Raw genomic sequence first — 24,232 nt, forward strand, 5'->3', positions numbered from 1 at the left:
CCCGAACACCGGCGCTACGTCATATTCTCGCGCATGCGTCGTGGAGGCATACACGGAAGTCGAGAACAAGTTGGAAAGAGGTGTTATTTTGATTTTTTTTTGCGCACAAAAACTATTGTCGTCGCACTGTAAGATTATTGTTGAGCCACTGTGGTGAGATAGACTTTGTAACGACGTTTTAAGTGCCTTTCATGGATCTTGGAAGTGTCAATGTCCTGAATGCCAATGGAGGCCTGTCTGAAGCCTTTCTCAGCCATCAGCTTTCAACTAAAATATCTTCATTTGTGTTCCGAATATGAACAGAGGTCTGACGGGTGTCCAACGACATGAGGGTGAGTAATTAATGACAGAATTTTCATTTTTGGGTGAACTAACCCTTTAAGTGAACTTAAAACAATCTTCACATTCACATAAATCCATTATAGCATATATGCTAGCAATATATTATTCATATATATATATATATATATATATATATATATATATATATATATATATATATATATATATATATAATATATATATTTAAAATACTTTTAGGAGTGTAGGTCATAAATGACAGTGCTTGGATATTCATGCTTCTTATATCTATAGGCTAATACACATCTATTTATGTTCTACTGCCTGTTATATTACATAGTAACAGTGACAGAGACGGTAGAAGGTCTGTCAATGTCAAAAAACAAAAGGGTTGAACTTTGTCAAGGGCAAAAAGTTCAATGTTTAGACTCCCCGCCTCCCCCAAAATCATCCACTCCCTAATCCGAACGCTTCCGCGATTCTCTTAAAGCACCACGCTGTCATTTAACAACAAACATGAAAAGTGAGCGCATGAAGCCACATCCTCTCGTTTTCATATGGGCAGGGCATAAAAACACGATCCCGAGTCTGTGTCTCAGCAAATGACAGTTGCGACACAAACCGCTGCTCATTGCTCCCTAGTGAAAGCAGCAATCTCACGCTTCAAATAAACGAGGGAGTCGGTGCTCGATTGCTCTGGTCTGACGCGAACATGGCAGACTCGGAGGACAATGTTACAATTCCTCACTTGAAGTCTCTTCTGCAAATGGATCCTTACCTCAAACCCTTTGAAAAGGACTTCCAGAGGAGGTAAAACGCGATTTAAAAGTTATTTGCATCTTGTCGCTGGGTAATAATCCTGTTCCCGTCCCAAAAGCACAATGACACGCATGTCTGTCAGCCCTTCATACCTGACACTTATGAGTTGTTATATTAATTCAGTGCAGTGTCCGTTATGAGACAGCTGCTGTATGCTGCCAGTGCCGTGAGTGCCCTACTGAATATGTAAATATGACATTGATGGTTACTATGGAAGGTTGATGGCGATGACAGTTCACGTCTTTGCAATGAACACGTTCCAAGCACAACTAATAAAATGCTGTTTTAAGGCAGTATAGGGCAGTGTTTTATTAGAGATTTAAAAGTGCGTCATGACAGGGCTGCCAATTGACACTGTGTTCACGCTCTTACGCCACACACGCAGTGCACCATGTGTACAGCAGCAACAACAATGGCAGTAAAAGTAAGAATAGGTATTAAATAGCCTATGTTACAGCTCAGTCTAACAGCATTATGAATTATTATAAATTGTCAAGTAGCCAGCGCTAATCAATAAAGATGATAAGCCCCCATGTTGAAAAACAACAACAACAACAACAACAACACAATGTCTATTTGTTATTGTGGGATGTGTGGACAAGTTAATGTTTTTAGATTTGTGGGGTAAAACTACTTAATAAAAGTTTTTATTTTGAAGGTAGTTTAGTTGATACATAGAGAGAATTTATTTATTTAAGCTTTATTTATTGATTTTAAAGCTTATTTGTATGACCTTTATATAGGCAGCTATTTATATTAATTTTAACTAAATGCCTATTAATGATTGATTGATTGATTGATTGATTGATTGATTGATTGATTGATTGATTAACTAAAAGGATACATGTGTAATTGATTAAGGGTATAATAATTACATAAATATCTAAATCATTCAAAATTATTATTATTATTATTATTATTATTATTATAAATAAGCATTGTTAAAAGCCAGATGCTATGTAGTGACCTTTAATTTGGAGTAGAAACAGAGGGAGTGATTTTATTGCATCAGAGGTGTGTCACTTTGCTCACAGCTGATTGGTCCAATTTCAGTTTGAGATCTCTTATCCAGAACATAACCTGCCCTGGAGCTGGACACTGCTAAAAGCCAAACCACTTTAATGGTGCCTAAAACCCTGGGTTGGCACAAACTAAGCTTAAACATATCTGGTTTGCCAGCTAAACTGGCTTCATGGTATAGGCCTCAGCTCTGCAGCATATTTGGACTTTTTTAGAGAATTAGGCATATCTGAATTTAAAAGAGCGCCCTATACCCACATACATTGGTGTAAATTGATAAAAATGGTCTCATTTTACAGAAAACACTCTAAATATTGCATATATTCTATTGTATTTATTTACAATTTTATGATAAACATATATTATTAAGTCATATTTTGATTTTGATTTGAAAATCTGTCATTTTTAATCAGTTTGGTCTATGTCCCTTCAGAAAGTTGCGGTTGATTCCACTAGTTGGCACTGGCAGTAAACAGGGGGAAAAATATTTTCTTCATATCTCCTTCCAAAAAAAAGTTATTGAGATTAATCTGTCCAAACTCTCTTATAACTCCTACTCATCTGCATTGATTTAAGCCTGCCGCTGGGAAATCGAAAAGAAGGTGCAGAGTTGAAGTGGTTTAAACAATCTTCACATAAACCCATTATAATAAATGTCATATTTACCTGTGGCCTTCCTACCTGTTAGACATAATTATACTGAAATTGAATAAAGTTATCAAACACCTTTCTTAACTGCATACATTTCAAATTTTTCTCCCAACTCTTTAAGTTAATTTAAGTTATTATTTAACTCCTTTAAGACTCTTATGACAATACTCGACAAAACAGGCATTTTGGCATAATTCTGTGTGTCATTGTTTGTTCAAGCACGGAAGAGAACTTGATTCTGGTGTGCTGTGTGTCACATAGACAGGACATTCACAGACAGTGCGTTCTCTTTTGTCTTGTCGCGCTTAAATGGTTTAAAAGTATTTGTATGAATAAGAGTGTGATCATATAATGTAACACTTGCCAAAGGATGATAGAAAAACGGATGCTGCGTTAATTGCTAAATATTGTTAAATATTTTTAACGCATTAAACTGAAAAAATGTATTGCATGTGTTAACGGTAATTTTGACAGCACTAGTCTTTGTCTAAAACCTACCCTGTTCAGATAATACACAAATGTACATGACCATTCAAGCATTTCGTACAATTGGCTTAAACAGCTCACTCATTTACAGAAGATTTAGCTCACAAACAACTGACAGTCGTGACCTGAATATGATATTCATTTACAATAATAAATCCTAACTACTTTTTGCGCCAGCATTCTCCCAGTTAATTGATAAGAATCCGCTTGTCCATCGGACACTGCAATAGCATCTCCGAGCGGGAGAAGAATTCTTCAGTTCAAAATAACAAGGAATGACATGTTTATATGAAATGTAGTGGAGTAAAAAGTATGATATGCTTTAAAAGCCCCCCCCCCCCCCCCCCCCCAAACAAATCTGATAAAGTACTTTAAAGATACTTTAAAATGTATTGAAGTACAGAAATATACAGTAAGAAAGTAAAAATACTTTGCAAGCAGCTATCACCCTGTAGCCCAAGACTGGTTGCCCACTGAAGATAATCAGGGTTGAGTCTGGTCATTACCTGGATAAGAGACTTCCTGGTGAAACTACAGTCGGTTGCTGCGGGAAGAGGTGTTAGTGAGGCCAGCAGGGGGTGCTCACCCTGTGGTCTGGGTCCTCCTAACTAAGTAACACATCTGTATTTTGATGCGGACACTACTGTCAAAAAAAAGCACCATCCTTCAGATGAGACATTGAACGCTGACTCTCTGGACATTTACAAATCCCAGGATGTTCTTTGAAAAAGAGTAACTGTGCGTTCACACCGCCGCCGGCGAGAGCGTCAAACTTCGCTCTGGCCGCCCTGCCATCGATGCTGTAGAAAGATTTGTGGACGCGCTGCCGTTCCGACGTTGATCGAATGCTTGGTCTTTTTTAAACTGTATTTAAAGGGGCCAAAGCAAACAATCATGTTGATCTGCCTTTGTGCAGACTGACCACAGGTATAGCGTATAACCGTATAAGATAACCTCATGAAATCATTTAAATGTGAAAGTAAAAAAAAACTAAAAACAGATCGATTGAAAGAACTTAACATGTTTGCTAACGAAATAGACCATTATAAATTCATTTGCGTTGTGTGGCTTTTGTGTTCATGGTTAAGTGCTAGTATAATTTCAACAGTTTATAGGAGACGTTTGCTAGCCGTGGCCTTTTATTAACATTAATGTGTGTGCAGCCCTACATTACAATAACTCTCCTGGCTGAAGTGCAGCATTAATGCAAGTGGTCAAATCTGTGTTGTTTTGAGCAAATTAATTGCATTCCCGCCCTCTGAAAAACAAGTGTTCTAGAGTGAAAATGTTGTCTATAAATAGTGCCTTCTTATTAAATCCGCCACCGCAATGATCGACCTCTCCTCCATTTTGCTTGGGAACTAATGTGGTTGGAACCAAAGTTTACTGCGTTCTCTGGAATCATCTCAAGCGGTGCACTTCTACATTCCCATTGGTTGCCGCCCGGTTGCCGCCGAACTGCGTCATAGCTCATTACCATAAAGTTGAGCTGATTTCAACTCTCCTCAACGCCCAAATTGTCCAAGACGCGCCACGCCGGAGCTCGCCGCCGGCTCCCATTGAAAATGAATGACTTCCGGCCACTTTGACGCTCTCGCCGGCGGCGGTGTGAACGCACTGTAAGGGTGTAACCCTCCTGGCCAAATTTGCCCATTTGCCTCTGTCAATCATCATGGCCTCCTAATCGTCCCCATACATACTGATTTTTTTTTGTGTGTGTGTGTGTAGATGTACAGCACTTTGGCATACACTAGGTGTTTTTAAATGTGCTATATGAATAAATTGACCTTAACCTTGACCTTGATTGGCTTCATCGCTCCGTCTCCTCTCCACCAATGAGCTGCTGTGTGGTGGGCGTTCTGGCACAATATGGCTGCCGTTACTTCATTCAGGTGGATGCTGCACATTGGTGGTGGTTGAGGAGATTTCCTCCTTCCATACAGTATATTCTGCAGAAAAGCGCAATATAAATGTAACAAATTATTATAGTAACTTAGCCGAAAACTTACACGATATAAAACACAAAACTACATCTTTTAAACACCTGGTAGAAAATATATATCTATAATTATTCATACTTACAGGTTGTGATTCTGAGGAGAAAGCTGGTCCAAATAAACTAAGTACTGACCCATCTTTCAAGAGCAAACGCTGTGGGAATCCTGCCTGAACTGAGTTTGACAAGCAGTCGTCAGTAAAATAACATTTGAGGGCTTGTCAAGTTGTTCGCAGGCGGACAACGCACAACATAGATGGGCATTAAGCTAATTTATTTTTTAGAACCGTCACGCAGTGAGATTCGAATTATAGACGACTTGTTTAGGCGGTTCAGAGTCGATTCTTTCTTTTGGGAGACAATAACTTTATTTATCGTGCACTTTCGAACTTTGCTGAATGTTTACATTCACAAACAGCTTTATTACACTGCATGAAAGGGAATATTCGAAAAACCATAATGGGGCACTTATTTCTTTATAAATCGAAAACCTATTTACGTTACATCATGTCTTCTAAGATGCTTTCAGGCAGCATGCTGTAGCTGTATCCTTCTCTGTTTTTGATATCTCACAATCCTGTGCATGCGGTTGGTGGAAATTATTAAAATGGCATCTGACTGCATTTATTATTGGCACCTATTATTACACAGCAGGGGTCAATGTTCCCAGCATGGGCACTGTAATGAGATCATGTGACAACACAACAATGTAACATTCTACATTCTGTATAATTGCATAAATTGTATGGTCTCGTGTACAATTTTTTTTACATCAGCAGTATTCAGTACTGCTTAGTATGCAGTACGCTACTATTCCATTTATAGCCATACATGGATGCTTAAAATGAATGGAAAGAGAAATATTATTAGCCGCACTTATTAATGCATAAAGTCCTACAGGAAAGTGATGGATGACTTGGGGTGACCACCTTGAATTTCTAATTATAATGTCACTCATAATTATAGTTACAGTTTAACAGAGTTATATTTGAGTATATAAACAGTGACGCACAATTGGTACTCCAGATTCTGATTGCTTATGCCGGGAGACTTTGAGTGCTCTGTACCAATTAGATGGCACTTAATAGCAATTCAGAGAGTGGCACTGTCAGCAACCGTATGCTCACCACTCGTCACTTTAATGCATGGTATACCGAGTCCTATGGCACCGTCTTTACATTTTTTATTATAATGATAACAATGCTTAATTGCGTTGTTGCGCACATTAAGTGTGCATTGCACAGTCTGCATATTTATGACTCAACATTCTCCATTCATTAGTGCCACAGAGACCACTGACAAGTGAAATGGAGTTCTTCATTATCGTTTTAATTAACACCAAAGTCTTGAGGGGTAGCCATCGAGGTATCTGAAAACATGGTACATGGTTTCTAATTTTACCCCTCTCTGTGGAACTGGTTTCGAAAGTGGAATAATGCTGTGTGAAATGTGTGTCACGGATTGACTCAGAAAAACCACCTGGGATGTAAGAAACTAAAATTATTAAGGAGACTTTACTCTTCTTAGCGAGTTCTGTAAAACTCTTTTGAAATGAAGGTTAATAACATTTCAGATTTCTGTGCTACTTTCATTTGTTCTGGATGAGAGAGCCCATAGGAATGGGAAATTGCAAATGAGATCTCTTTAATATCTCAATTGTTTCTCCTAGATTGCAGTGATGATTATATAGAGCAAATTATATAGAGAATTTAGCATAAGCCTTTTACTTCTCTTTGGAAACTTATTTCCATCACATAAGAAAAAGAAATGCTTTGGTAAATTATAATTGCGACAAAGTTTTTTATATAAAATTAATTCATATAAAAAGTGATTTATGACAAGGTCGAAAGTTGAAATGATTAGTCACAATTATCATAAGTCCGTTTTGACAAAGTTGAAATTTACAAAGTCAAAATTTATATTAAAAAAAAAAAAATTACGTGATAAATCATGATAAAATGCCAAAATTGTGATAAAATGTCAAAATTGTGCGGTATAATGCCATATGTAAAATGGCAAAATCATGAGAAAATGTAAAAAGTACGAGATAAAATGCCAAAATTGAGATAAAATCTCAAAATTGTGAGAAACGATGGCAAAAATATGAGATAAAAGTTGAAATTATGAGTCACAATTATGACCAGTCAATTTTGACAAAGTTGAAATTGATTTTAAAAGTTGAAATTGTTGAAATTGAGAAGTCGAAATTGAGATAAAATGTCAATTATGAGAGAAAAGTGATTAGTCACAATTATCATAAGTCCGTTTTGACAAAGTTGAAATCTACAAAGTCGAAATTGATATAAAAAATATAAAAATTACGAGATAAATCATGATAAAATGCCAAAATTGTGATAAAATGTCAAAATTGTGAGATATAATGCCATATGTATGGTGTAAAATGGCAAAATCATGAGAAAATGTCAAAATTACGAGATAAAATTGCAAAATTTAGATAAAATACAATGGCAAAAATATTAGATAAAAGTTGAAATTATGAGTCACAATTATGACCAGTCAATTTTGACAAAGTTGAAGTTGATTTAAAAAGTCGAAATTGAGATAAAATGTAAATTAGATGATAAAAGTTGAAATGACATGTCAATTTTGACAAATTTGGAATTTACAAAGTCGAATGTAAAAAGTAGAAATTATAAGATAAAAGGTTTTAATTGACAGTCATAATTATAAGAGTTGAAATTATGATGTTAAATGTTGAAAATTAGATGTAAAAATTATGAAAATAATTTTCTTTATCCCATAATTTTTACTTTTTATGTCAATTTTGACTTGTCATAATTATGATTTACCAAAGCATATTTTTCCCCTTATGTGGCTTATACTTCTCAGACCTTTCTCCAAACAAAGACTCCAGTAATCTCATTTGGCTTCTCTTGCATTTCAGAAGAGATATCAAGAGCGCCTCAAACAGTGCTCACATTTGCCAAGATATTAAAGGGGTGGTAAAACACATTCTTTTGAAGGCTTGACTGTGTTTGTGGGGTGCACTGTAACGTGTTCATGCTTCGTTTTAAAAAAAATTGCTTTATTTTTCATATATTTGACCTTTATTCTACACTGCTCTGTCCCTCCTTGTAAAACGGTCTGATGCCTTCCGGGTTGTATGAAGCCAGTCCCTCAAAAACACGCGATGGGCTCAGATTGGTCAGCTGGCCCAGTGTGTTGTGATTCGCTAAACGCAGTGCACGTTTGTCGGAAGCGATACACCCCTTACCTTTACCGGTAGACTGTGCTTTGGTCAGAATTAGAAACGATGGTGTCAATAAAACCATACCAATCTGAGCCCGAATCAGACCCAGAACATTTGAGTGAAGATGATCGAGCAGAACCTGTTCAACCTGTTCAGTCCTCAAGAGTAAAGACTGCAGATCTATAGTGATCGCTACTGAATGGCACTTTTGTATTTTTAGAACGATTATAGCCAAATATCTGTGGCAATAACTATTAACCCAAAACGAACACTAAACACTGGCTTTACTTGTGGCCAAATCACACACAGAAGCATGTTTAGCATGCCTGTAGATAAATAATACATAAAAGCTCTAATCAAAGAATCATTTACACTAATGCCAAGTTCGCTGTTGAGATTTTAACGTTAGTGTTTGTAACGTTAGGTGTTCGTCGGATAACGTTAAGTATGAATGAGCATTTAACAGACTGGTTTGCAGAACAGCGTTGTTTACTTCCTTGCTACAAAGTACAATTAACCTATTACAGGAAAACACATCGATGAAAAATAAATCAGACTTACAGGTTGTGGCCCGTTAACAGCTTCTGTTTGTAAATCCAGCTTTCAGGACAAGCCGAGGTGCAAATCCGGCATTGAACTCGCAAAGTTTGTGGATGTTTTCCTCCGTGAAATGTGCAGCGCGCGCGTCGTGCATTCCACGCACAGGCAGTGTTTGTCTCGCGCATCTGACGTTGTGCAAATCCGGCATTGAACTCGCAAAGATTGTGGATGTTTTCCTCCGTGAAATGTGCAGCGGGAGGCGCGCCCGTCACGCATGATTCACACTGAACCGCTCATGAATTGCAGCGGACGAATATTGTCCATTATGTCACATTTTCCAGTCTTCTCCTCCGACCCTGTCTGTCTCGTGCTTTATGATGGGCAGCATATATCTGAGACCTGTTCCCCTCTGTCTCAAACACATGCATATAACATGCTGTATGTTAAACGCTCATCCCCAGACCTGCAATCCGGATGAAAATAACAGTGTTTCGTTGGCATTGCAGCAACACCACTCCTGCCTGTAGCCTACCACTATACCACAACAGCGCCGCGATACAAAATGGCCTCACCCCCCCCTTATTTAATATTCTCGGAGGAGGGGTTTATGCAAATATTGGGACTGGTGATGTCACCAACCCTGGAGGAATGTCTGTAGTCGCCTACTGGCCGTTTGCTGTAGTTCTTAGAAATGGATTTCTTTAAAAGCAAATATCTCCCTTTGCTTTAAACTTTGAACGTTGTAACTTTGCAGATGTTGTTTATGCTCAAGCAGCAACATTACACGCTAGCTAAAGTTAGAATAGTGAAATCGTGGTTTACCACCCCTTTAATGTTTCCAATAATTGCTCATTGAATTATTTCAAAAAGAAAGTGTCTTAATCTGAGAGTTACTGAGGAAAATCCACTAGCTGATATAAGCTATACATTTTCTTGTGGTAGTTGAACGAACATTAGTTGGGAGTGAAGTCTTTTAGAAGTAAGATGAACTTTGTTTTATTGGTTTTTGGTGGTGAAACCCTCTTATTGAGCTCAGATAAACAAACACTCTAATAGGTTAAACAGAAGAGCGCACGGTGCGTTTTAACAGTGGCTAATCATTTACACGTTGCCCTTAATATCAGCAATCAGCATGGGCAAACATAGCCAGCAGAAGCTGTTTTTCACCTGCTCTCTCATAAATATTTAGTTTAGCAAATTTCCTCTGCTAGCATAAACAATGAAATGATGCAAACTTGTAAGGATTAAAGGTCTGTAACAACTAAACAAAATGTATGGAGATTTTATCCAGAAAGAACACAAAATTGATGGTTATCAGTTGGGATGCACTATTTACACCGATTTGACATTTTTACTACTATTGTGATGTATTTCAGAGGGAAACCAAATATTGAATGAGAAAAATAGAGAGTGGAGCTTGATTATATAATTTTATACAAATATAATGCATTTATAAAAATAAAAAAAGTGTGAAAACTGTTATTTTAGCATTATTTCATTTCGTTTTTTAGTTTTCATTTGAATTTTAGTTTGTTTTAGTATTTTTTAAAGATATAACTTTTTTTAGTTCAGTTTTAGTTTTAAAGCGGCATGAAACGGAAGCCTTCAATTATGCTGCGCAGAAGTACGATAATGTAGACTGGGTAAACCCAGCCCGATCTGTCGGCGATTTGATTTTGCTGTGCAGCTCAGGCTGGAAGTACGTCACCCGGATCGTTGGTCTGATTGGTTGAAGGACTATCCAATTGACCTATCGGTAAGCCCCTCCCATCGAACGCAGATGAGCCAATGGCAGTTGAGTATCAGTTGCGCTGGGACCGGAACTCGGACATCTTTAGGTTTCAGCGCCATAGAGAAACATTGGAAAATCAGAAGCTCTCATCGTTTTGATAGTGTTTATGCTACAAAAAAAGTAAAACGTTGTGTCTGAGGTACTGTAACACTGATTCCAGGTATCCTGTCTGGTTGTCATACTCTCATTAAGTTACTATTAAAGTTAGTAAGTCCCTGCTAATGTACAAACCGAAATAACTAACTGTTCTCATGGAACGGTGTAGGTCAAAAACACGACGGCCTACATTTCGGTGCCTCTCCATATTAAACTGATTAAATGTAAATTCATTTAATCTTACCCTGCGGTACATGAACAATGTTGATCCTGGATGTTGTAATCTGCCATCATGACGATCGTAACACAAGGCTTCTCCCGTTTGCGTTGAGATCTGTAAACCATTGCTTCCAAATTAATCTCTCACCATATTTATTTTATTCCCATTTTATTTATATTTAAGTCCCACTTGAATGCTACTCGACGAAAGGTGGTCCTTCTGTGTGACAGATGTTATTGTGATTTATCGTTTAATTTGTTTTTGTATAAATTTTTGATATTTCTGTGAGTTTAGATATGTTTACGGTCTACATTATCTGTCTTACTAAGGAAGACTCCTATTTTGATGGGTATTATAGTTTATTTTAAAATTAGTGAAAGGGAGAGCTTGCACGCAGTTTATCGGGAGTTGTTTTGCAGATACAAAGTTTACCAGTTATTAACTGCACCCCCGAAAAGGCATAAGCTCTGTGTATATGTTTGTTTACTGTTAGTTGTATGAGTGTTTTTGTGTAATTTGCTGTATGGTAATGCCACGGAGAGAGAGCTAGAGAGAGAGAGTTTGTGAATGAGACGTTAATGCGCACTTCTTCTGCTTTGTTTGTTTGTTCAGCTCTTATGATGATTTTTTGGAGTGAAAAACGATGAAATAAACTTAATAAACCATCAGTAAAGTTTGGCCATCATTCGGACGGGGTATACGCTACATTATGTGTCCAAAAACATCTTGGGATAAGGTTTTCACACTGACAGCTGTCATTGTAAGATATAGCAACTCCGTTTGTTTGTCCGAGTTAGCAACAGTAACTAAGGGGGGCGGGGCTTACTACCGATAGGTCAATTGCATACAGAGTCATTTGAACGATGCCCATTGATCACGCCTCTTGTGCAGTAGAAAATACAGACTAATCTTCAATTTTAAAAGATTGAGCTTGGTCTGGTTATAGCCAGACAAACGATAACGCACGCCGTTCCAGGGAATCCCTATGGCCATACTATCGCTGTAGCTGAATAGTCAGAAGATTGAAATGTTTTGATTTATTAAACATGACTAATAAACACACGAACTTGACAATATATGGTTTATTTGAGTTCTTCAAGCCTTCTCGGGTATCTTCATGATAGTAAAGTATATTTATACTTCAATGCTAATCGACATAGCCTTTATCACTGTATAGAATACTACGAAATATGTTGTGTGCCTTATTCTGTGTAAGAAGCCACATCATCTCACAGAAGGATGCTCAACTGTCGTTATGAAGTGAGTTTGGAGTAAAAAACTTTATTAATAACATAAATGCAGCCTCGGTGAGCAGAAGATACTTTTTTCAAAAACAATCAAAATAGTACAGTTTCCAAACTTTTGACTGGTAGTGTGTGTTTTTCATTTTAGTTTAATTTCAATTAACAAAATTATATTTTTTATAGGGCTAAGTATATTGATTTCAATTTTAATCGATTCTCATTTTGAAGGACCAATATCAATTCTTAAATCGCCTTCCATCCAATAAATCACATTAAGCTTTGTGCTTTGTTACTTCTGATATGAAATAAAGTTCTGTTTAAATTCTGTCAATTTTATTATGAAATTCAAACAATAATTACATTAAAGAGCGCTAAAACTGCCCATCTTTTCCACTTTACTACTAGTTACAGCATGAACTAAACTTGAATGAACATCAGAAGGTATGCAGCCACCATTTAACTGTTTATATTTAAAATAAATAAAATTGAGAAACACATTGTCATTAAAAATTTATTTGAATGTTGTTATTATTATAAAAACATATGCAAGTGCCCCAAATGTAAGTGCCCCAATATATTCGATATTGAATCGAAATTGAAATCGAATCGCAAACATGTGAATTGAAATTGAATCAAATCGTGAAATTTGTGCCAATGCCCAGCCCTATTTTTTTTTACATTTAGTTTTTAACTGTGAATAGTACATGTATTTTGGATAATATATTAAGTTTTGAATAATATTATATACTGCATTAATAAAATGCTCAGAAATTGTTGACATTTTGTGTGCTTTGTTTCAATCATTCACGATCAGTGTGAACAGAGCAAGTATATCATGCTTTCTTTCTCAGACACTTTGATGTTTGTATACAGATTACACACGTTTCTTGCCTTAGAACCTTGAATTTCGTAGTCTTCACTCAGTAGTCTGGTGTTTTTGTAGAATAAGTGGTTTTTTGGTGCGTGTTTATGAGGTGACTGGATCATGGTGAACACACATCTGTGTGTCATGGCCCATTCCAGCAGCAGCGCGGCTTTTGTGGACTCCGGGGAGCCCTGGGCGAGCCTCACACACCTGTCTGGCCCCTGAAATCCCCTCTCATCCACATATATAATTGTATATAGGCAGGTGCCAGCGCAATAGCTGCTCGGCTCTTGATCAAACCCAGCGTCAAGAAGCCCCTGAGCAACAGGATTGTTTCTTATGAGTGCAAGCGTCAAAATCAACAAGGTCTTGCGGGCAGCTCTGAATCACGCTGTTTATCACCAGAGGGAATGAAGTGTCAGGAATTCAGATAAAGAGACTCTGTAAACTTCAAACTGGGATTGATATATGTTGCCCTGATCACTTGTTTTTCGAGCTTCACAAAAAGTTGTGGTGTGGAACTTCTTAAACATGTTTTAGATTATGAACCGTCAGTGCACAAAGCAGAACAACAGCCTCCTTTTATGTCTTGAAGTGAGATTATTTTTTTTCAAGATTTCTTTCATCTTGTGAGTTTTTGTCTTGGACTTTTTTGCACGGCTGTTTGTTTTTTTTAACTCTAGCATTTTTCTTTTTTAGAGAAAAATCAGTCTGTATAGCTTAACCTCATCACTGTAGGGGTTTTTGGTCCACACTGGCAGCACTAATTTAGCAGTTTCTCACAACAAGAACCAGAATTTAGTTTGTATCACAGGTAGAACTACATTTTTGGTTATTTCACTTAAGGTGAGTGAAAGTGTCTGATTCCTTCCCAAATTATGGGCCACAAGCCCATAATTTTATTAACACAAGATAGATAGCAACTACTAAAAATACAGGGTTTACGATACGATATATTGCAGTTCTGTAAGAAAGGCAATATATTGCGATATTTCTTGTTTTGTTTTTTTTTAGGAAGAAGATCTAAGACAATGCCATAAAGAACACACCACATATGCATAAAACCTGAGCAAAAAAAACTAGTATTTAATCAAAACAGTGGGATGAATTTATATCACAATTTTTGTGCAATCTAAGGAAAAATAATAAAGCTGCTTCCCTTAGCTTAAGGGGTCATGGACTGCATTGTTTTATAATGTTTCCTGGGGTGCACTTATAATGTTAATAATTTAGAAATAAGGCATTTAGCCCTCTGATTTGAAAGGCAGTTCTAAATTACTGTAATAACACATACAGTAGACATAGAACATCTGACTGTGCATGAATAATTACATATCAGACATCACTGGTCACAGGTCAGGCATTAGAAGGAACACATTTACTTGCATGTTGTGGCGTTGCTTTCGAGTCCATATCGTAAAAGTCTGTTTTCAAAGCCTGCGCCGAAATTGTGATTTACCAAAGAATCCACAGTAAAATGTACAGAATACAAATAAATAATGCTCAACTGAGACATTCACATTGTGGAAAATAAATAAAATAACCACATTCCTGGCATTAGGATCCTTTGGAAGGTAATATTATTTGTAGTCCATACTGTATCGCTCTTCTCTCCTCGTCATCTCACTAACACGTCACTGGGCGGGGCCAAAGTTGCAATGATGAAATAGGCGTTGATTTTCTTCTGCAGAGGCAGTCTTTCACATTTCGAGTGATTATCTGGGCCTCGGTACAAATAAAAGCTGTTTGTGAACATGAAAAGTTTTCAGTTTTGAAACTCACAGGACATTCTTGTATGATGACCTCTATATGTCAAAAGAAAATTTGATTTCTCAGTTCATGACCCCTTTAAAGCAATCTATTGTATAAAGCGCTATATAAATAAACGCGACATGACCGGACTGCTGAATTGAAGAGCTTGTGCAAAAATACCATTATCGCTATGATCAGATGCTTTCTTGCGTGTTTGCTCACCGCAGTACTTTTTGTTGTTATTGCGGAAAGCGTGCAGTACATATATATTCTATCTGAACACTCAGCATGGTGGATGGCATCGGGATGTTATTACATGAGCTCTTAGATTCAATGCGTTTCCCACGTATTGTATTTTAGGATGGCTTATTTTGCAAATAACATGACTTTTGTCGATCTTCTTAGTGGTTTCTTGATAGTGGTTAAAGCCTTTTACAAGACAAGTATAAGATTTATAAATTTTTTTAAAAAAATAAAAACGCTATGGGGTATTACAGATGTATTTTATAGAATAAAATGTGAAAATAAGCATAATGATAACATGTAACTACCATAGTAACATCCAAATCAATCACTTGGATTTTTCCATCTTATGCACGTCCTTATAGGGGTGTAAGGAAAGATTGATACTCGTGAATATCGTGATATTATGTTTGCTGATTCTGTATACATTCTCAAAAACAGATTTTTTTATCGATATTTATTTGTTTACATCCAAACTTGTGTCAATGGCTTTGTTTTTGGTTTAAACCCGAATGCTAGATGGCAGCATTATCTTAGAATGTAAACTGCGATGGGAAGAAGCGCGTGGGTGCATCGCTAGCGTTAGCATTAGCAAACCCAGCTCATTTGCAACTCATTTTGCATTCAATGGCTGAAAACGTTGTCGGAAACCAGTGATTGTGATGTTGAAGTCTTACTGACAATACACACTAATTCCAAGGTCTCTGGAATAATATTTTGATATATTGCTTGGTCACGTGATGAGTCCAGTGACGGTGACATATTACACTGGTTGTGCCTGGCTGCATTGTAGGGGGAAGGAAAGAGCTGGATTCCATTTAATCAGTTTTGAACACGAAGAATAAAGAATGTGGCACTCATGGAGCACAGAGAAGGTTCTTGTCTGGGACACGCAGAGGAAAGAAGCCTTGGAGGTGAATGTTCTGAAGTCTGTGCAGAAGATCCGGATAATCTGGAACACGCAGACGGAGGATCTCTGAAGAGAAGGTTCTGAAGTTGGTGCAGAAGTTCATTCTTGCTGTTGCTGATTCCAAACTCCCCAAAATTCCCCAAGCTTCCTGGTTCAGCAGCTTTGGAGATCATGTGTTCATGTCCTCATTTAGTGAGACAGCAGACGATGAAAACACAATTAGTGTCTTACACAGTTGAGTATGTGTAGTAGTATACCAAATTGAGAGACAGAAAAAGAGTTCTTATTTAAAAAGCAATCTTTTTGCTATCTATTCACGGACATTAGTTGTTCATATCACAATTGGCTTAATATGCATCCCTAGTTTTGATTTATTCATCCTAATATTGTCATATTCTGTGAGATTCCACATTTATACTGTAAATTCTGAAAATCATAGGGCCCTATTAAGTGAGTGTTCTTGGGTTCTTAAGGACATGCATTGACTGTTGCGTGTCTGTAATTTCCATGAGATGACCCATTTTCCATTTTTAGGTTTCAGAAAGGTGCTCATGCGCGTCCCCTTGTGGCTGCTATTCACTCTACCGTGTATTATTACCCAACAGTCTATGCGCCATCATCAAAATCTGAACTCAAAGGACAGCCGCAAGGGCATGGGGTGGCATTTGGGACAGGCCCACAGTAATACCAAGGTCTCGAATGTCTCAAAGTTTAACAGCAACCTTGTTTACTCAGTTATTCCCAAAATAATAATGTCAGTCAGGTTTTCCTCCGTGAGAGAATGGTGATGTTAGACCACCAGTGCACCTAGAGGTCTAGCTTTCTGTGGAAGTCATACAATAATGAAAGACAATTGGACTGTCTGATTGAGTGGGTCTCCTGAAACCTGTCAAGAACATGTCTTAAATAAATAACATTTTTCATGAAGACAATAATGCTATTTTTACCATTAAGATGTATTGTGACATTTTCATCCTAAAATTCAAAAGGCAATACAAAATTATATTATTCTAAATTGTAAAAATTAAGACTATAATAACTAGTATTTATGGACCATTGTCATGTTTTGCCATTAATTTAGTTTAAATTAAAATGTATACATTTTCTTATAAATGTATACATATAAAAGTTAAATTATTATTGTGAACTTAGTATACACATTTTTTTTAGCAGTACAACTGTTTTCAACATGATGTTAAGAAATGTTTCTTGAGCAGCAAATCGGCATATTGAAATTATTATTTATTATTATTATGTGGTAAATATGGTTAGTCTTGGAGTTAAACTATTCCTTTGTTGTTCTTGTATATTTTGTCATCTGTTTTTTTAATCTCTCTAAAAATACTTTCATGCAACCTCAAACTTTCTTTTGACACAGTTTCACAAAGACTGCTGGGAAAACCCAGCATTCTGTTCTCTAGAATGTTCTCTCAGCTGATTCTGAAAAAGCATGAAATGCAGTCTGATTTGGTCTCCATCTGGGACTGATATTTCCCAGCAGTCTCTCTCTCTGACAGTTACTCAGCTGACTACATCTGTGAGAAAACAGTTGAAACAAACTAAGTGAACAAACGGTGGGGACAGTGGGTCAATGGGTCAAACATCATGTAGTCTGCACGATATTGGCACAATGTGTCAGGGCTTCAAGGTGATTAACCAGTTGGGTTTGGTTCAAATCCAATTCTTGGAACTCTGGGATACTTGCCTACTATTGGGTTAAGCCCTTGAACAAGGCACTTAATCTAGAGCTGATTCCTGCAACATGGGGCTTGTGTCAGTACATTTCACTTTCTAAACAAAAGCTGATTTAAAGAAACCACAAGCACTGGTGTTTGTTATGTGACATTAGGATAAGTTCATCTATTTGATTTAATTAATCAGCATATCATGTACTTAATTTGATTACAAGTAAACATACTAAGAGGCTCTCATTCTATGAGTGTTGTTATTTAAAAGTAACTGCTGGCTGTCTAATAAATACATGTGTTCATTTGAGTTTATCTTCTTTAACTGTGTTGTTGAACCAAATATATTAAGCAAGTTGATTTATTATTTTAAAATAATAATGCCAAACATAACATTAATAATAGCAATCACATTATTATTATGTACGAAGATAATGTGTATAATTTTAAAACATTTAATGTACACTGTAATACCAAATAAGTTGGCAAAACTCAAAAAATTGAGGCAATCGGTTACATAAATTGTTTTCAGAAATGTAAAGTTTAAGCAGAATTTGCTGATTTTTATTTTGTACTCATACATTTAACTGCTCTTAATTTAAAATATTTGAGTAAGCTAATTAATACATTTATGTTAAAATTATTAGCTTAAATATTTTGAGTAGTATATACTAAGCTACCTTTAACTAGCTAATTCAACAAATGCAACCTTGCTAATTGGTTGCACAATGCTTTGATAACATTAGCATAGCACTTGATGAATGAGGACAGCAATATAAAACATTTAACATAGATCTGTTTTCAAACCAAGCTCATGCTCCACTTTATATAGATAAATATATTATATTTAGTGAAAGAGTTGATTTCTCTAGTGAACTAACAACTTTGGACACTGAATGACTGCCTGAGGTAAATATGATACTACATGATATTGTTTAGAAGCATTTTGAGGTCTTTCCGCCGTTGAAACACTGATTGAGCGATTACACCCCATATGATACGTGACAGTAAGTTGTAATGTATCCTTTACATATTATACATATTTGTGAATGTATACCTTCAGATGTTCATTCATGTTTATTCTTTAGGAAGAGATGACCGATCGCCTTCACAGATGATTGCGTTCACGCGCGCAGCCGTTTGAACTGTGTTCAGTGATCAGTCACGCCACATTAAAGTGCATCAAAACGGCATTTATCTGTTTGAATTTCGTGATAAAATGGACTGAATACTTAATATGTTCGTGTGGGAACTTGGATTGAAGTGTGTTCCGTGCTTAAAACAAGCCGACTGTTCACTGTTAAAGATTGCATTCGGGAACCGTTCGGTACAGGCGTGCACCGAACCGAAAGCCATGTACCGTAACGGTTCGGTACGAATACGTGTAGCGTTAAACCCCTATTACCGGTAGTTAGTGAAATTTGGACCCTAATCTAAAGTGTGACCCTACCCTTTACTGTTGATTCCATTGCTATTTTGTCTCTTTTTTAAAATATGACCTGTCAATGGTCAAGTCTAATTACGAGTCTGACAAAAAATTTGTACAACTCAAACTTTTAAATACGACTTTGACTAAATTAACTATTCTAATTATACAACTAACTGTTTTAGGACTAGGCTGTTTACGGCTCTAGTTGTCTTTTTAAAGCTGAACAAATCTTATACACTGCTGCATATTTATTCATTTATTTTTATGCTGGCACACACTATGATTTTGGACATGATTTTGTCATCTGAGACAAATTTTGGGAATCGTAGCAGATTTCTTTCGTTGTAGGGCACACTTTGATCGCTTAGCATGGCATCCTCACTGACTGCCAAATAATTGCCTTTGAGATGAGTTGTAGCCTCTGACGAACTTCTGACAGTGTCGAAATTCTGGGTTGCAGTCCTAAAATGTGTCTGCTCCAATGACAGGCCCTCTTTTGCCCAGCCAACTGTCTCCAAACTTTTGTTTTCTGTGCCAGGAAAAAAACATTGCCAGCATTTCTGTAAGGGCTTGCTGGGTTTGAGTGGTAACATTTCAATTTTGGCAATATTAGAACACGGCGCGATTGATCTTCCAGTTACCTAGACTTTAACGCAAGATCTCACCGGGCTTGTATCATACAACACGACAAACAACAAACTTGAAGGGCAGATAAAAATCACACAGCTTTAGAAAGGACATCTATAGTCTAGTAATTTGCACTCATTATTACTAATAAGCAGGTGTGCTGAAGTTCTGATTTCACTGACGTTCAGGTTCTGGTAATGACCGTGTTGGAAATCAGCTTCCTATGAAGTCACCTTGACTGTCTGATTGAGATGCAGTTTCTGATCTCTCCTCTAGACTCTAATCATCTGGGACACGAGCCTGCGGACATGCGGAGAATATCACTACCTTATGGTGCGGCAGTAGGCCAACCCTCCCTCCGCTCCTCAAACACTGATTTCTTGTAATGGTAGTGACACTCATAATCACAGAGCAGCTGAAGTTTGACAGTCGGACTGGGAGGGGTCAGATTAATTTTCTTGCAAATAGCTATCAGGCGTTTGCTTTCGCCTTTGGCTTTTTGGGTGTCCCAACACTGAAGTTTTATTGAATAGGGAAACGGATTCAATGTAAAACACCTTTTAGGGGGGAAAGCAAGACTTTTCAGGGGCCATGTAAGTTGTTATTCTCATTTACCTAGCTCAGGTCAGTGTCACAAGATTCATTGACATGCAGAATCCAATCCCTCTTATAATGTTGGCATGAATCGTAAGTTGCAATTAGTCTTTTCTTCTATATAGTGATGTACACTGTCAGAAAAAAATTGACAAAATTGTACCATTAGGGGTACAACAAATTGGGCCCTATTTTAACGATCTAAGTGCATGGCCTAAAGTGCACGGCGCAAGTGCACTTAGCACTTTGGCCAGTTTAAATGATGGAAAAAAGGGTTGGCACACCTGGTGCATGGTCTGAAATGGTTGTCCCTATTCTCTTAATGAGTAATGGGTGTGATGTAGATATAATGTGCATCAGAATCTCATCTCCCATTCCCTTTTAAAAGCCAGTTGTACTCACACCATGGCGGATTCGCTATTTACATGCCGGAAAAACTGACCGCTTCTCTAGCGACGAAACGGATCTGCTCTTTCAATGACGCCTGCTTGCTTGTCATTATTACTGCAAATATTAGGGCCCTATGAATTCCGTAAAAAAAATTCCCAAATTCCGTTTTTTCCGTTTTAATTTTTGCTAATTCCTTTTTTTCCCGTTTAAATTTTGGGGAAATCATTTTTTTTTTACCCTTAACTGTTATTTTAGTCGTAAAAAGAGTGTGCTTTTAATGTTAATTTTATAGAACATAAAACATAAAATAGGAATGACCTTTAATTTATTGAGGTAACAAACATCACATTTACTCAGGACAAATACGGCACTCTAAGTACTTCAAGTAACAACAAAATATTAGTGCTGTGAATTGATAAAAAAAAACGTACTTAATCAAAAAAAATTCTGTAATTAATCATGATTAATTGCAATTAAAAAACTTTGGAGTTTTTAATATTCTGATATCGTAATAATTTCAGTTACTCTCCAAATTAATTTAGAAACAACTTAAAGATTATAGAAAATATGTGTTGTAATGGCATCTTTTTATGAATGAAGGCCAGTATCACTGATGTCTCCATGAAACATTAATGACGTTACATTACAGTATAACTGAAAGCCTCCAATTTCAACATTTATTAGGCTTTAAAAAAACACTTTTAATTGAATTTAACTTAAAACGATCATTACATAAACCCATTATAATAAATTTTATATTTACCCATGGCCTTCCCTGTTAGGCATAGCCTACACAGAAATTGAATAAAGTTATCAACACCTTTCTTAACTGCATAAATAATAAGTTTAATATAGATTAATCATCATTAAAGCTACACTTTTCTCTGTTCCCATTGTTCTTTGATGATTATCAGTGTTCCTGTCACTTTAAGATCTACCGCTTCCGAACACGACGCGGATCAGACGCGCTGTCCCGCGCATCTAATTTTCTCTCAAGTTCATTTAAGACATTGTTTTCAATACAGTGCATTAAAGTGCAATAAAAACAAGGCAAAATACAGCAAGTACTCCACGCGAGCGAGCTGCGCGGCTCGGTACTGAGGGCTTAGTGTTGAGTTTCATAACTTTTCCGCCGATGAAAGCAGAGCCGTAGAGAGCCTCTTCGCCATACTTTCATTGTTTTGAAGGGGGAGCAAAAATGACGCTGGGGTAGTAGGCCTACCCTTAAAAGGACATCTTTTTACCTTTTTTACCCCTAAAAGGTTCATAGTAGTATCTTAAAGTACGTATTGCTACTCTAAGGTACTAATATGCACCTTTTCAGGGTAAAAAAAAAAGGCACAAATATGTCCTTTTAAGGTTACTGCCCCAGTGACAAGCTGTTTACATTTTACAAAAAAATTTACACATATTTTCTGAAAGTGTATATCTGTGTAAAGCAGCTTCTTGAACGGGAAAAAAATGCCCTCGCGCCAGTAAACACGTCATCAGAAAGGAGACGTTGTTGCAGAGGGAGGGGAAGTTATTTTGATTAAAGATTACGAGGGCACATGAATTTAAAAGTGTATTATGCTGCATTTTAGGATCAAATCATCCCTTCTCATTCATAATGATAGCAGACAAGGATGAAGGATGGATTAGTTGGCAGTAACCTTTGTAAATGTGACACTGTTACGGTGCTGCCCATCTGTGCATTGATTTATGTTAATTTCTTTTAATGCTTGAAAAGAAAAGAAATCTGTCTCCTTACTCCAAAAATGTGAGCTCGACACTGACAGAATATGAGCACGTTGGTATTCATAAAATATTTCTGTGCATGTTAAAGTGGTCCATGAGAGAAACTTTGAAAAGGCTTAAAACCAAATGCCAGAGGTTAAACTGCCTCGCTATGATCTCAAATGACAATGAATTCATTCACATGAAGGTTTATTTTGTTAACTTTAGTTAATCCGGGAAGTATCATGAATTAATGATGAACAATCACAGCATCTTGGTTAATTTTAACATTGATGCAAATTATTTTTGTACTAATCAAAAATACTGTAATATTGTGAAGAATTTTCTATTCTAATATATTTTAAAAATTTCATTTATTCATGTGATGGCAAAGTTGAATGTTTAGCTGAAACATTATTATTATCAATGCTAAAAACAGTTGTGCTGACATACTTTTTCCCCCCCCAGGATTCTTTGATAAATATAAAGTTAAAAAGAACAACATTTATTTGAAATAGAAAAAATAAAATTGTATGTGTATTTACTGTCACTTTGATAAATTTAGTGTGTCCTTGCTGAATAAAAGTATTAATATATTAAAAAATGGTACTGACCGCAAACTTTTGATCATGTATTAACAATGAACCATAGTAGATTTTTGAATTAAAATTAATCTAGATGAATAAATGACACCTAATGCATTAACTAATGCCAACAAAATCGAAACTTTTTATGAAGTGTTACAAGTTTGTCTAATGATGAATCATCACGCATCGTTTCTAACCCGATCTCATGGGAAAACGTAAATATTTTAAGCGGTGGCGATTTCGTATTAATTTGTAAAGATTTTACCAAGTGGCAACCATTCAGTCTCTCTCTTGAATCCAACACGGAAGTGACTGAAATTGCAATTCATCGACTGGGCGCTAGAGACGGGCTCCAAACGGGAGTCAATCCCATAGACTCCCCATGTTAACTTTACAGCAGAAAAAAAAAATGTTTACAGCCTGGTACAAAAAGTGGTTTTAGTCTATACGGCTAATTTTGCCCTTCATGACAACTGTGAGGGGGTGATTTTTTTTTATTTTTTTATAACTCATCCATTCAAATTATATTAAGCATTAAAGTTCTGCATAATTGGATAGGTGGATTGGTGCTGTTGTCACTACTAGCTGTATGTCTGCTCCACCCACGTCCCGCCTCTTTGCCCATTTTCGGTTATCCGGGAGTGATGCGCTGCCAAGATGACGAAGGCTGGCTCCGCCCACTTTGGGCTTCAAAAATGTTAATCAGAAACCTACAGGTGACGACATGGACACTATGTCCATTGTTTTATTCTAGTAATTTTACTTAACATAACCGTCAGTGGGGCGTAAGCAGACCGTACAAAAACGTGATGCATACAGCCACCAATTCGACAAAATGTTCAAAAGTTAGGTCACACTTTAGATTAGGGTCCAGTTCTCACTATTAACTAACTTATGGCTTATTAATAGTGAGTAAGGTAGTTGTTAAATTCAGGTAATGGGTAGGATTAAGGGATATAGAATAAGGTCATGCAGAATAAGTGCTTTATAAGTACTAATAAACAGCCAATATCCTAGTATCCTAATATGCATGCTAATAAGCAGCTAGTTAATCATGAA

The 24,232-nt window shown here is 36.7% G+C and overlaps 1 protein-coding gene across 1 annotated transcript in view; it reads left to right on the plus strand.

The window, feature by feature from the left end:
• Positions 1-767: 767 nt before the first annotated feature.
• The window catches only part of gbe1b (glucan (1,4-alpha-), branching enzyme 1b), a 203,341-nt gene continuing 179,876 nt past the window's right edge, over positions 768-24,232 (plus strand). The window contains exon 1 of the mRNA XM_079823996.1: positions 768-1,110. Coding sequence (XP_079680122.1) covers positions 1,013-1,110 — 98 coding nt within the window. The 5' untranslated portion in view covers positions 768-1,012. The remainder of the gene's footprint in view (positions 1,111-24,232) is intronic.

The sequence above is a fragment of the Gobio gobio genome (assembly GCF_949357685.1).
Source record: "Gobio gobio genome assembly, chromosome: 8".
NCBI lineage: Eukaryota > Metazoa > Chordata > Actinopteri > Cypriniformes > Gobionidae > Gobio > Gobio gobio.